We start from the raw sequence: 10,143 nt of genomic DNA, 5'->3' as shown, positions 1-10,143 counted from the left end.
CGCGCCCCCCCCCCCCCCCCCCCCCGCCACTGGGTCACCCTCTCCCTTGGTGTTTACATTTCAAGGAGGCCTGGGTTCTAAAACTGGCAAGAGGCTTGTGTAGCTTTTGAAAAGCTTTCCATGCCTCTCTCAAAGGGGCAGAGAGAAATTCACGATGGCAACTTTTCTCAAGTAAATGCTCTAAAAGAAAGGGTCGGAGTTTCTTTCCCTTTGTCCCCAGGGAAAACGATTTCTCTCTTTTTAAAATTCATATTTGCCCTGATTCCCTGATCTTGGTAGGGCCTAGACTCCTGGCGTGGGTCCCTGCACACACCACCCCCCCCCCCCACAGTGGCTGTTGGAACCTGGGAAGGGGGGGATGCCCTTGGGATGGGGTTTCCTGAGGGCCTGAGGCGGAGAGCAAGAGCAGACGGCTTGGCTTTCTTCAGGGTGGCCGGACAGAGAGCCCTGAGGGACCTGGAGGAGCCCCTTGGTAGCAGCAGGGGGAGCTGAGCACCTGGGCTGGCGGCAACACGGGCCGCGGATCCTCACTTGGGCCTTGGCGAGTGTGGGCACGAGGGGGTCCAGATGTGTGGAACAACCTCAGGAGAGGCAGCCCACGGCACCAAGTGCAGAAAATGATGCCCCTGCCCCCCAGGCCAGCTCAGGTCAGCGGGCCAAGCGGTCAGGCCACACACCACCCCCGGAAGCGTCCTCAGGGCGGGGGCTGTGTCCCAGGCCGGGGCGTTCAGCAGTGAGATGACAGGGGTACGCAGACAAGTACATGCTGTGTCAGGTGGCGGAAAAGCATTGCACCAGAATACGAAGTGGGGTTAGGGTTGTGACAGGAAGGGCCACTCGGAGGAGGTGGCACTGGGGCAGAGACTGAAAGGCGAGGGCCAGGCAGGGATCTGGGGAAGAGCCTGGGCCCCCCCAGCTGACCTGTTTGGGACAATGAGCCAGTTAGGACGTGTCCAAAACCTTGAACATGAAAACAAGGAAAAAAGGTGAGCCCCGGATGGATGAACTCTTCCCTGGGGTCCCCCAGATGGCCTAGGTGTGATCTTGCTTGCAGTAGGGACCGGTGCAACCTTGAAGGACCTTGAAGGCAGAGACAGAGCCCTGCCTTTTCGGGCATCTCCACGACCACTCAGGCAGATCTCCAGGCTTAGCTGGGGCGCATCTGTCACACACACACACACACACACACACACACACCCCGCACCCTCCCCTCCCCCGATGATGTTGAGCCCGCAGGCCTGAAGCTGTGGTCTGGGAGTTGGAAGAGCTGGGGCCTCCTGGGCACCACCATTCCGCTGCCTCTGTGACTCGAGGCATGTCAGGGGCCCTCCCTGGCCTCAGTTTCGTCCTCCTAAAATGGGAATAATGCCTGTTTGACCTGCCTAGCAGGTATGTGTGCAAGTTTACAAAAGCCCCGCACTTCCGACCAAGGTCGGGGACAGAGAAGCTCTTGATAAAGAGGGAAAATGTTCTCTGAGATGGCGGGGGGGAGGCGGGGGGACATTTGGTCCTTGTCCCACTGGCCAGCTCTCCTTCCTCTGCCCCCTTCTCCCCCACAGATAGCAAGGCAAGCGCTGGTGCCCGGGAGGCCTCTGCCGATGGAGTGTGGCCTGGCTGGTGCGAGCACAGGTAAGGGAGTCCAGGGACAGGTGGGATCCCGCTGCGGCCTCCTCTGCCAGGCCCGTCTTCCCCGGCCTGTCCCCTGTCCTCCCCCTGAGTGTGAGGTGCTGCCCTCACTAGGAGCCTGTGCACTGCTGAATTGCAGAGCGGGACTAGGAGGTAGAAGGTCGTGTCGAAGAAGGCAAAGAAAACAGACTTCGGGAGCTAAGAAAATGACCAGAGGCCATGGGGCCTCGCTAGGCAGAGGGTGTGCGTACACCTGTGCAGAAAGCCAGGCCAGGAGGGCAAGGGAGGCGTTTGCTAACTGTGGGCGGTCACGCTGATCTAACACTGAAAACCAGACCTCTCAGTAAGACGGTCCCTGTTGGGTTTTGATCAGGAAAGTGCCTTCGGTTTAGTCCATGGAAGCTTCCTGGGGTCTCTCTGAGTTCATGGGCCATGGGGAGGAAACTGCCAGGCAGGTGCTGCTGTGAGCAGACAGGCCTGTGCTCTGGGCACAAGGCCCCCCAGCCCCCAGCATCGCCGGTCCCCGCAGCACCCTGCTGCCGGAAGGCTCTGGGCCTGGGAGCGGGGCAGGCCCGTCCCTGGGAATGCTGCCCCTTGGGTCAATGACTCTGGTTTCTTTACTTCCCCTCCCCTCCAGGGGCCTTGTCCCATGGACCCCAGAGCCCCAGCCTTCCCAGAATAATCACCACAACGAACCCAAGATGGAGACAAGCATCGGGCAGTAGGGTAACAAAGGAACGAGTCATCCAGCTCGGCGGGGGCGGGCAAGACATGGACACCGCGCATCCTGGGGGCCGGGTCCTGACACGGACTTCAGGGAGCATAGTCACCCCACTTCCCAGGCCAGCTCCCCACCACTGTTATGTCAGTTTGAAGCTTGGGAACCCCCAGGGTATGTGTATGAGAGAGCAAGAGAGGCTGATGTTACCATAATTACAGTAAAACCGAGGGCGGGTGGTTCCAGACGTTTTGGCAGAAGGAACCTTTTCCCATGGAAACACAAGTAGACTCCTGGTTCAGGCATGAGAGATGGGGTCAGCCAGGGCCCTCTTCCCCACCTCTGGCAGCTTCTAAGTTGCTCTGGGGTCTTAGAGAGGAGGTGAAGGAACACAGGCTTTGACCCTAGAGGATGGAGGCAGCGGGGTCCTGGGCGCCCCTGGGGTCACAGCCACGTTCTTGCCAGCTCCGGGCCTTCCGCCGCTCCCAGCACCTGCCGGCCAGCCTTACAGAGGGAGGGAGGGACTCTTTCTGGATGGCCAAATTTTTCAGATAATTATGAGCTTACCTCTTTTAAGCACCTTTTATTTTATTTATTTTTTAGAATATTTTATTTATTTATTTGAGAGAGAGACAGTGAGAGAGCATGAGCGAGGAGAAGGTCAGAGGGAGAAGCAGGCTCCCCATGGAGCTGGGAGCCCGATGCGGGACTCGATCCCGGGACTCTGAGACCATGACCTGAGCCGAAGGCAGCCGTCCAACCAGCTGAGCCACCCAGGCGTCCCTAAGCACCTTTTAATTTCTATTTATTTTATGTGTGTTTTCTTATTGTGATGAAATATACACAATGTGAAATTGACCATTTAAACCAAGTTTTAGTGCAGGAGCCAGTGGTATAAGTACTTTCACATGATTGTGCAAGCACCACCACAATCTCCAGGACATTTCCATCGCCCCAGACACTGTCACCATTGAGCAGTGGCTCCCCATTGAGCACCTTTGTGTTTTATCTGAACCATTTAGAATTTTTTTTTTAATTTTATTTATTTATTTGACAGAGAGAGAGAAATCACAAGTAGGCAGAGAGAGAGGGGGAAGCAGGCTATGTGCTAACAGAGAGCCCAATGCAGGGCTCGATCCCAGAACCCTGAGATCATGACCTGAGTGGAAGGCAGAGGCTCAACCCACTGAGCCACCCAGGTGCCCCACCATTTATAATTTTTTAAAAAATTATCCTTTTTATAATGACAGAGGAGCCAAACCTATGTTTTAGGACTCCTTCAGCAGGCAGGCCAAGGTCTCTTTTCCTTGTGTTAATACCTGAGCCCTGAGGGAAGGTATCCCTAAGGACCGAAGTCCCTGTGCACACGTGTCAGAGGGGCCTACACACACACAACCCAGTCACTTGTGTCTGCTCTGGGCCTGATGGCAGTGGACAGGAATGTTCTCTGGGCTTTCAGCCAGGCCCATCTTTCTGGCTAGAGATGGCGAGCCTTCCCAGCCACCAGCCACCATGATGAGCATCAAGGTCAGGTTTAATCAGAGCAAGGCAGTGACTTTTGTGGGGCTCCGGGACATAATTGGGAGCCTGTCACTTCGGGACAGCGATGCCCCGCTTACCTGAGTATATTTTGGGTTCACTACCTGACTGCTAGTGTGGACACCTAGCCCGTTAAGTACTTTCTCTGGCCAACATTTCAGGGCATCTAAAACCCGCTGATAGTCAAGTACCCTCATTACAGTTGGGTATTCAATTCCTGCCAATGTGCAGTTTGAATCACCACTTTGATCTTCAGATGGTGACTCCTGCTAAAGTGATTTCTCACAACCAAGCACCTGGGGAGGCCTCCCGGGGTCGTTTTGTCGGGAGGAAAACTGGCCCCTCACAGGTACTTCTGAGCCCCCACCCTGCCACCCCATCCCCATGGCCACCCCATCTTCTAATGTGTCCTCGTGGTGGCCAGTGAGGCTGTGGAGGGGTGGCTGGGCTCTTTGGCCCCGGAACCTGCCAGGTTCTAAGTGAGGTTTTCTTTTTATTTCTTAAAACATTTTGAAGATTTTAAAATTCTAATATTTGAATATTCTCAAAAAATTTGAACAATGCAGATATTAAGATTTTAAACTTCTAATATTTGAATATCCTTATACAAATTCAAACAACACAGATAAAGTGGGGGTCCTCCTGGCTTCTCTCATCTAGCCCTTTATCGGCCCTATCGTCTGCAGGGCGCCCACCGCCGGGCTTCCGTGAGGGTTGTCTCGAGTGTGCCTGTGTCTGTACGTGGAGAGCCAGCGTGTTATTTTACATAAATTGGGTCAGACGACTGATCGTTGTTTTCCAGTTTTTTTTAGTTTGTTTTAACATGTTTTGGGAATCTTCACATCCATGTATATATGGCTCTTTGGCATTTTTCTTTTAATCCCTTGCCCTTGGGCTATAATATCTGCTGGGGTTTCTAGTCTAGGTTCTGTGTCCGCCTAAGAGAGTTTCCTCCTAGGCCTGGTTTGCTGAGAACTTACTTCTTCCTCCCTCCAGCCCTTCTTCCTTCTCTCCCCCCAGAAATGTTGGAGTTGATCATACAACATTTTTACATGGATTGAGATTGTGTCAGGTTTTTCCTGTTTAGAAAGTCAATGTCATGAACATATTGAGCCATCTTTGCTTTCCTGGGTAAGAGCCCAGCAAGGTCATCTGGTGTTCTTTTAATGCTGCTGAACTTGCTTTGCCAATGTTTTGGCTTGTTTGTTTTTGGTGTCTGCTTTCAAAGCTAAACCTATAATTTCCTGCCTGCTCTGCCCTTGTCTTGTTGACACTGGATCGCGCGCTAGCTTGTGGGCCCCCCTCCTCCCCCACAGTCACTGTAAGCTTGGGCTAATGCTTCCCTTGGAGTTTTAGTAAAAACTGTTCTTTTTTCTTTTTTTTAAAAGACTTTATTTATTCATTTGACAGACAGACATCACAAGTAGGTAGAGAGGCAGGCAGAGAGAGAGGAGGAAGCAGGCTCCCCAACAGAGAGCCTGATGCGGGGCTCCATCCCAGGACCCTGAGATCATGACCTGAGCGGAAGGCAGAGGCTTTAACCCACTGAGCCACCCAGGCGCCCCTGTAAAAGCTGTTCTTATACTTAAGGGGCTTCTTACCCATTTTTGAGGTAAAAGGTTAACTTTCTTTTCTCTCTCTCTCTTAGGACTTTTCTTTCTTTTATCTCCCCTCTTCTTGAGTTAGTTTTGTTAATTTATATGGTTTCACAGAATCATCCATTTTATACAGATTCTTCAAATTCATACAACATTTATGCATTAGTATTTTACGATTTTCAGAATCCTTTTTATATCTCTATGTTTCCTTTACCCTGTAGTCTCTGCATTTATCTATTAATTTCTTCTTCCTACCTCCCTTGGGTTTATTTTGTTGTCTTTTGAATACCAGAATTAAGTTTCTCTTTTTGTTCCCAACTGTTTCATTTCACCTACTTTTTACTAAATGTAAACTTTTTGTTGTGGAAAAACAACACGGAAAAGTGCACAGGTGACAAGCTTTATACATTCATATAAAGAGAACATGTGCGTGAAACCAGCACCCAGATTGAGTGGGGGAACAATGGGGCCCCTGGGTAGCTCTGTGGGTTAAGCTTCTGATTGTTGATTGCGGCCCAGGTCCTGATCTCAGAGTGGTGAGATAGAGCCCTGAATCCTGCTTTGCGGAGCCCGTGTAAGATTCTCGACCTCTCCCTCTGCCTCCACCCTCCACTGCTGGGCTCTCTCTTGCTTAAAAAAATGAAAACAAAAACACTGCCAGATCCCCCGAGGCCTCCAACCACAGCACGGCATCTAGGCCAGCCGTAGTCTTGACTTCTAACTCCTCCGTTAGTTTCGGCAGCTTTTAACCTTCCTACAAATCCTACCATCTGTCTGTTGTGCCTGTCGCAGGCCTCTCCCGTCACGGTGTGGGGCGGTGAGAAAGGGGGACAAAGCACCCCAGTAGAACCGAGCTCGCTTTGAGAGGTAGGTTCGCGGTAGTGGGTGGGGGGCACTCCTGAGACTGAAGTGCGCGGGGCTTAGTTAGGGCAGGACAGCACCTCTTCTGGGTGCTCCGACCTTTCCGACCTGCTTTCTTGTTCCTGGTTTTGTTGAAGCAAGGTGGAGTTGCCTAACAGCCAAGGTGGAGGAGGGTGAGGCGCTGGGCCCAGTGGCTGCTGCCACAGCGAGCGTGGCCGTGAAGTGGGGCGCGGTCACCCCACCGTGGGGGCACTGGCCATGCACTCGCTCACCAAGCTCCCGGCGGCGCATGGATTCTTTTAGAAAAAGAATGAGAAGCTTTGAAGCATGGCCGTTTTCTGCTTGTTCCTGGGTGGGAAGACCTTCCCTGCATCTTAGGGCCTCCTGGTGGAAAAGGTGGGGTGGGGTGTGGCCTTGGAACAGCAGCTTCTCTTCCTTTCTGGCACTTTTCCTTCAGCACATCCCAAGCAGCCTTTCTCTGTCCTTTCTACCATCCGTCCTCTCCTGCCGCGGCCCCGCGCGGCCCCCCACACTCTCTTCCGCATCCTTTCCTCCGACCGCATTTTCTCATTCATTCATTCATTCATTCATTCCCGGCACTTCCTTCCCTCCAGCCCCGGGGGCAGTGAATGACTCTCCCTGTCCTTTCTCCCTTTGCCTCTGGCAGGAGATGGGCTGGTGATGAAGGTCAAGCAGGAGAAGCCGGAGCGGTTGCTGCAGACGCTGGGGCCGCAGGCCGTGCTTTCCGAGAAGGATAAAGAAAACATCTTCCGGCAGCAGCATCGGGGCCTCCCGCCATGCCAGACCATGGGGAAGCCTCGGGCCTTGGGGGGACAGGAGGAGACTGGGGGTCCACGGTGGGCCCCTCCCGCTGAGCAGGCCGCGGGGCTGGCAAGCCGGGCTCTTCCTGCCGGCGAGGGTCACTTCGTGTGCCTGGACTGCGGGAAGAGGTTCAGCTGGTGGTCGTCGCTGAAGATCCACCAGCGCACCCACACCGGGGAGAAGCCGTACCCGTGCAGCAAGTGTGGCAAGAGCTTCAGCCAGAAGCCCAACCTGGCACGCCACCAGCGGCACCACACGGGGGAGCGGCCCTTCTGCTGCCCCGAGTGCGCGAGGCGTTTTAGCCAGAAGCAGCACCTGCTCAAGCACCAGAAGACCCACTCGCGGCCCGCCACCCACGCGTGCCCCGAGTGCGCGCGCTGCTTCCGCCACCAGGTGGGCCTCCGCATCCACCAGCGCGCGCACGCCCGGGACCGCCAGGGCGCCCGCGCGGGGCTGCAGGAGTTGCTGCGGGACGCCGCCGCCCGCCGGGGCTATCGCCTGCGGCCCGGGCCGCCGCGGGGCCGCCCCGAGTGGGCCTGGCTGGGGCTCTGCCAGGGCTGGTGGCGCCAGGCGGGGGCCCGGGCCGCGATCGCTTCCGCCGCGGGGACAGGCGAGCAGCGTCAGTTCATCTGCAATGAGTGCGGCAAGAGCTTCACGTGGTGGTCGTCCCTGAACATCCACCAGCGCATCCACACGGGCGAGCGGCCCTACCCGTGCCCGGAGTGCGGCCGCCGCTTCAGCCAGAAGCCCAACCTCACGCGCCACTTGCGCAACCACACGGGCGAGCGGCCGCACCCCTGCCCGCACTGTGGCCGCAGCTTCCGCCAGAAGCAGCACCTGCTCAAGCACCAGCGCACGCACCTGCCCGGCGCCCAGGCGGCGCGCTGCCCCAGCTGCGGCCAGAGCTGCCCGAGCCGCGCCGCGCTGCGGGCCCACCAGCGCGCACACGCCGCCCCTGCCACCGAGCCGCCGCTCCCCGGGCCCGCCTTGCGGGACCCGGCACCACACTCCGAGCCGCCGCCCGAAGCGTCCTCGGGCCTGTCTGCGCCGCCACAGCCATCGCGGGACCCCCAGCCGGCTCGGGGTCCAGGGGGTGTGCCTTGGGGCCGGGCGCGGGCCGGCCTGAGCGCGCCGGGCGAGCCTCGCCAGTTCATCTGCAACGAGTGCGGCAAGAGCTTCTCGTGGTGGTCGGCGCTCACCATCCACCGGCGCATCCACACCGGCGAGCGGCCCTACCCGTGCCCGGAGTGCGGCCGCCGCTTCAGCCAGAAGCCCAACCTGACGCGCCACCGGCGCAACCACACGGGCGAGCGGCCCTACCTGTGCCCCGCGTGTGGCCGTGGCTTCAGCCAGAAGCAGCACCTGCTCAAGCACCAGCGCGTGCACCGCGGCGCCCTGGCGCCCACCGCCGGCGCCAAGGATCAGGCGCATTAGTGCGCAAGGCGCAGCGGATACGCGGTGGGGATGGGAGGGCATGTTGGAGGGGCCGCAGGGGCCACTAATGGCGGTTTTTACAACCCTCGGGAGTAGAACCTGGTGAAAGAGTGATTTCCTCAAGGCGCTGAAGGCTAGAGGACAGAATTCCAGAAGCATCCCCAAGGGGACAGCCCCAGGCGGGGCTGAGGAAGGAGGTAGGATGATACAGATCTCACTCTGGAGCCTGGATGTGGCCCTCGGTCCCTCAGACGTGGAACCCAGTCCTCAGACCCCAGTGAGGGTGAGGGGGCTGTGAGGGCTCTGGGAGAGGCTCCCCAGACTGTCTCGTGCAGGCAGTCCACTGCCAGAGGACAGGCTCCAGGGGGAGTCTTAGACTGATGGCAAGGATGGAAGCCAGTGGTGGTGGCTGAGGCGGGCCAAGCATAGTCCCAGTGCCAAGGACAATGCCCGGCACTTAATGGCCATTCACTGTGTATTTTTGGAGAGAGTGAATGGTTCCCTGGTCGTCCTTCACCATGAGTGCCCCAAAGCCCAGGGTGCTGTCATAGCGGGCCGGCACTTGGGCCGCTGCCTGTGGTGGTCCTGTGGAGTGTAAGAGGGGTGGTGGCAGCTGAGGCTTGGTAACTTGGGAGGGCCCTGCAGCAGGAGAGAGCCCCATGTGCTGCTCCGACTTAGCAGCCCAGGGGCGCTCCCCACGGCCGTCGCTGACTTGGGTCTTTATCAGTGCCAGTGTTGCAGAAGAGAAAAATGAAGGATTGACTGTCTCACGTGGTCTCCTTGTCCTTTGTAAGCCTCCCTTTTGGAACCCCCAGTCTGTGCATGCGCTGCGGTATCCTCAGGACCAGGACAGTGACCTTTAGGCACCAGCCGAGCAGCTTATCACGCCTGGTTCTTGCTGGGAGTGGGCGGCGGTGTTCTCTTGCCCTCTCCAAACCAGTCTGGTATCTTCCCACATCCCTACTCAACCTCTACCCACCTCCACCCCCCCACCCCCGCCTCAGAGGCCCCTTCCAAAGCAAGGTGCTGGGACCCTGGTGCTGACAGGAGGACCCATGGCTCCCGTGTGGGCCTGTGGCCTTGGCTGGTGTCCTCCCATAGGAGGGAAGGGGAATTGCCAGAGAGCTGGGTGGTGGGGGTACTAGGGTTTGGATGGCCGGGAGGTGCAAGGAAAAAGCGGGGACCATGCATTCTCTAGGAGGAGGAACCGCATCTGCCTGCCCCTCCCAGGGGCCCAGCGGCTTCTCTGAACTCAGGGAAGTGCTGCCTCCTCCAGGAGCTGCCAGATTTCATCTGGCTTCTGCTTGGTCGGTCACCACTTTCTCAGATTCTCTTGAATTCCTTTCATGTGGCAGGGGCTCTCCTTGCTGTAACATCACAGAAAGACCTGTGGGGGTGATCCGGTTCGCCCAGGGGACACAGTGCCAGGAATGGTTAGCACTCAGCTGGGTGGCCCACTCCTGGGCCTGGGCTTGGTTACGTCACAAGCCCTGCTGTGAACTCGCCCCCTGGGCCCGCTGTGCCCCGTGGTTGCCATCCCTGTGA

At 57.1% G+C, this 10,143-nt stretch overlaps 1 protein-coding gene across 3 annotated transcripts in view; it reads left to right on the top strand.

Annotated features, from left to right (window-relative positions):
• The window catches only part of ZNF775 (zinc finger protein 775), a 17,267-nt gene extending 7,902 nt beyond the window's left edge, over positions 1-9,365 (top strand). The window contains exons 2-3 of one of the 3 annotated variants that reach the window (XM_059396127.1): positions 1,560-1,629; positions 7,010-9,365. In XM_059396127.1, the coding sequence (XP_059252110.1) occupies positions 1,599-1,629; positions 7,010-8,598 (1,620 nt within the window). In that variant the 5' untranslated portion in view covers positions 1,560-1,598 and the 3' untranslated portion in view covers positions 8,599-9,365. Of the gene's footprint in view, positions 1-1,559; positions 1,630-6,258; positions 6,349-7,009 lie in introns of those variants that run through there. The other 2 variants (XM_059396129.1, XM_059396128.1) reach the window with 2 other exon arrangements.
• The last annotated feature ends 778 nt before the right edge of the window (positions 9,366-10,143 follow it).

This window comes from Mustela nigripes, chromosome 4, assembly GCF_022355385.1.
Source record: "Mustela nigripes isolate SB6536 chromosome 4, MUSNIG.SB6536, whole genome shotgun sequence".
NCBI classification, from domain to species: domain Eukaryota; kingdom Metazoa; phylum Chordata; class Mammalia; order Carnivora; family Mustelidae; genus Mustela; species Mustela nigripes.
This window is presented reverse-complemented; position numbering and strand designations above follow the sequence as displayed.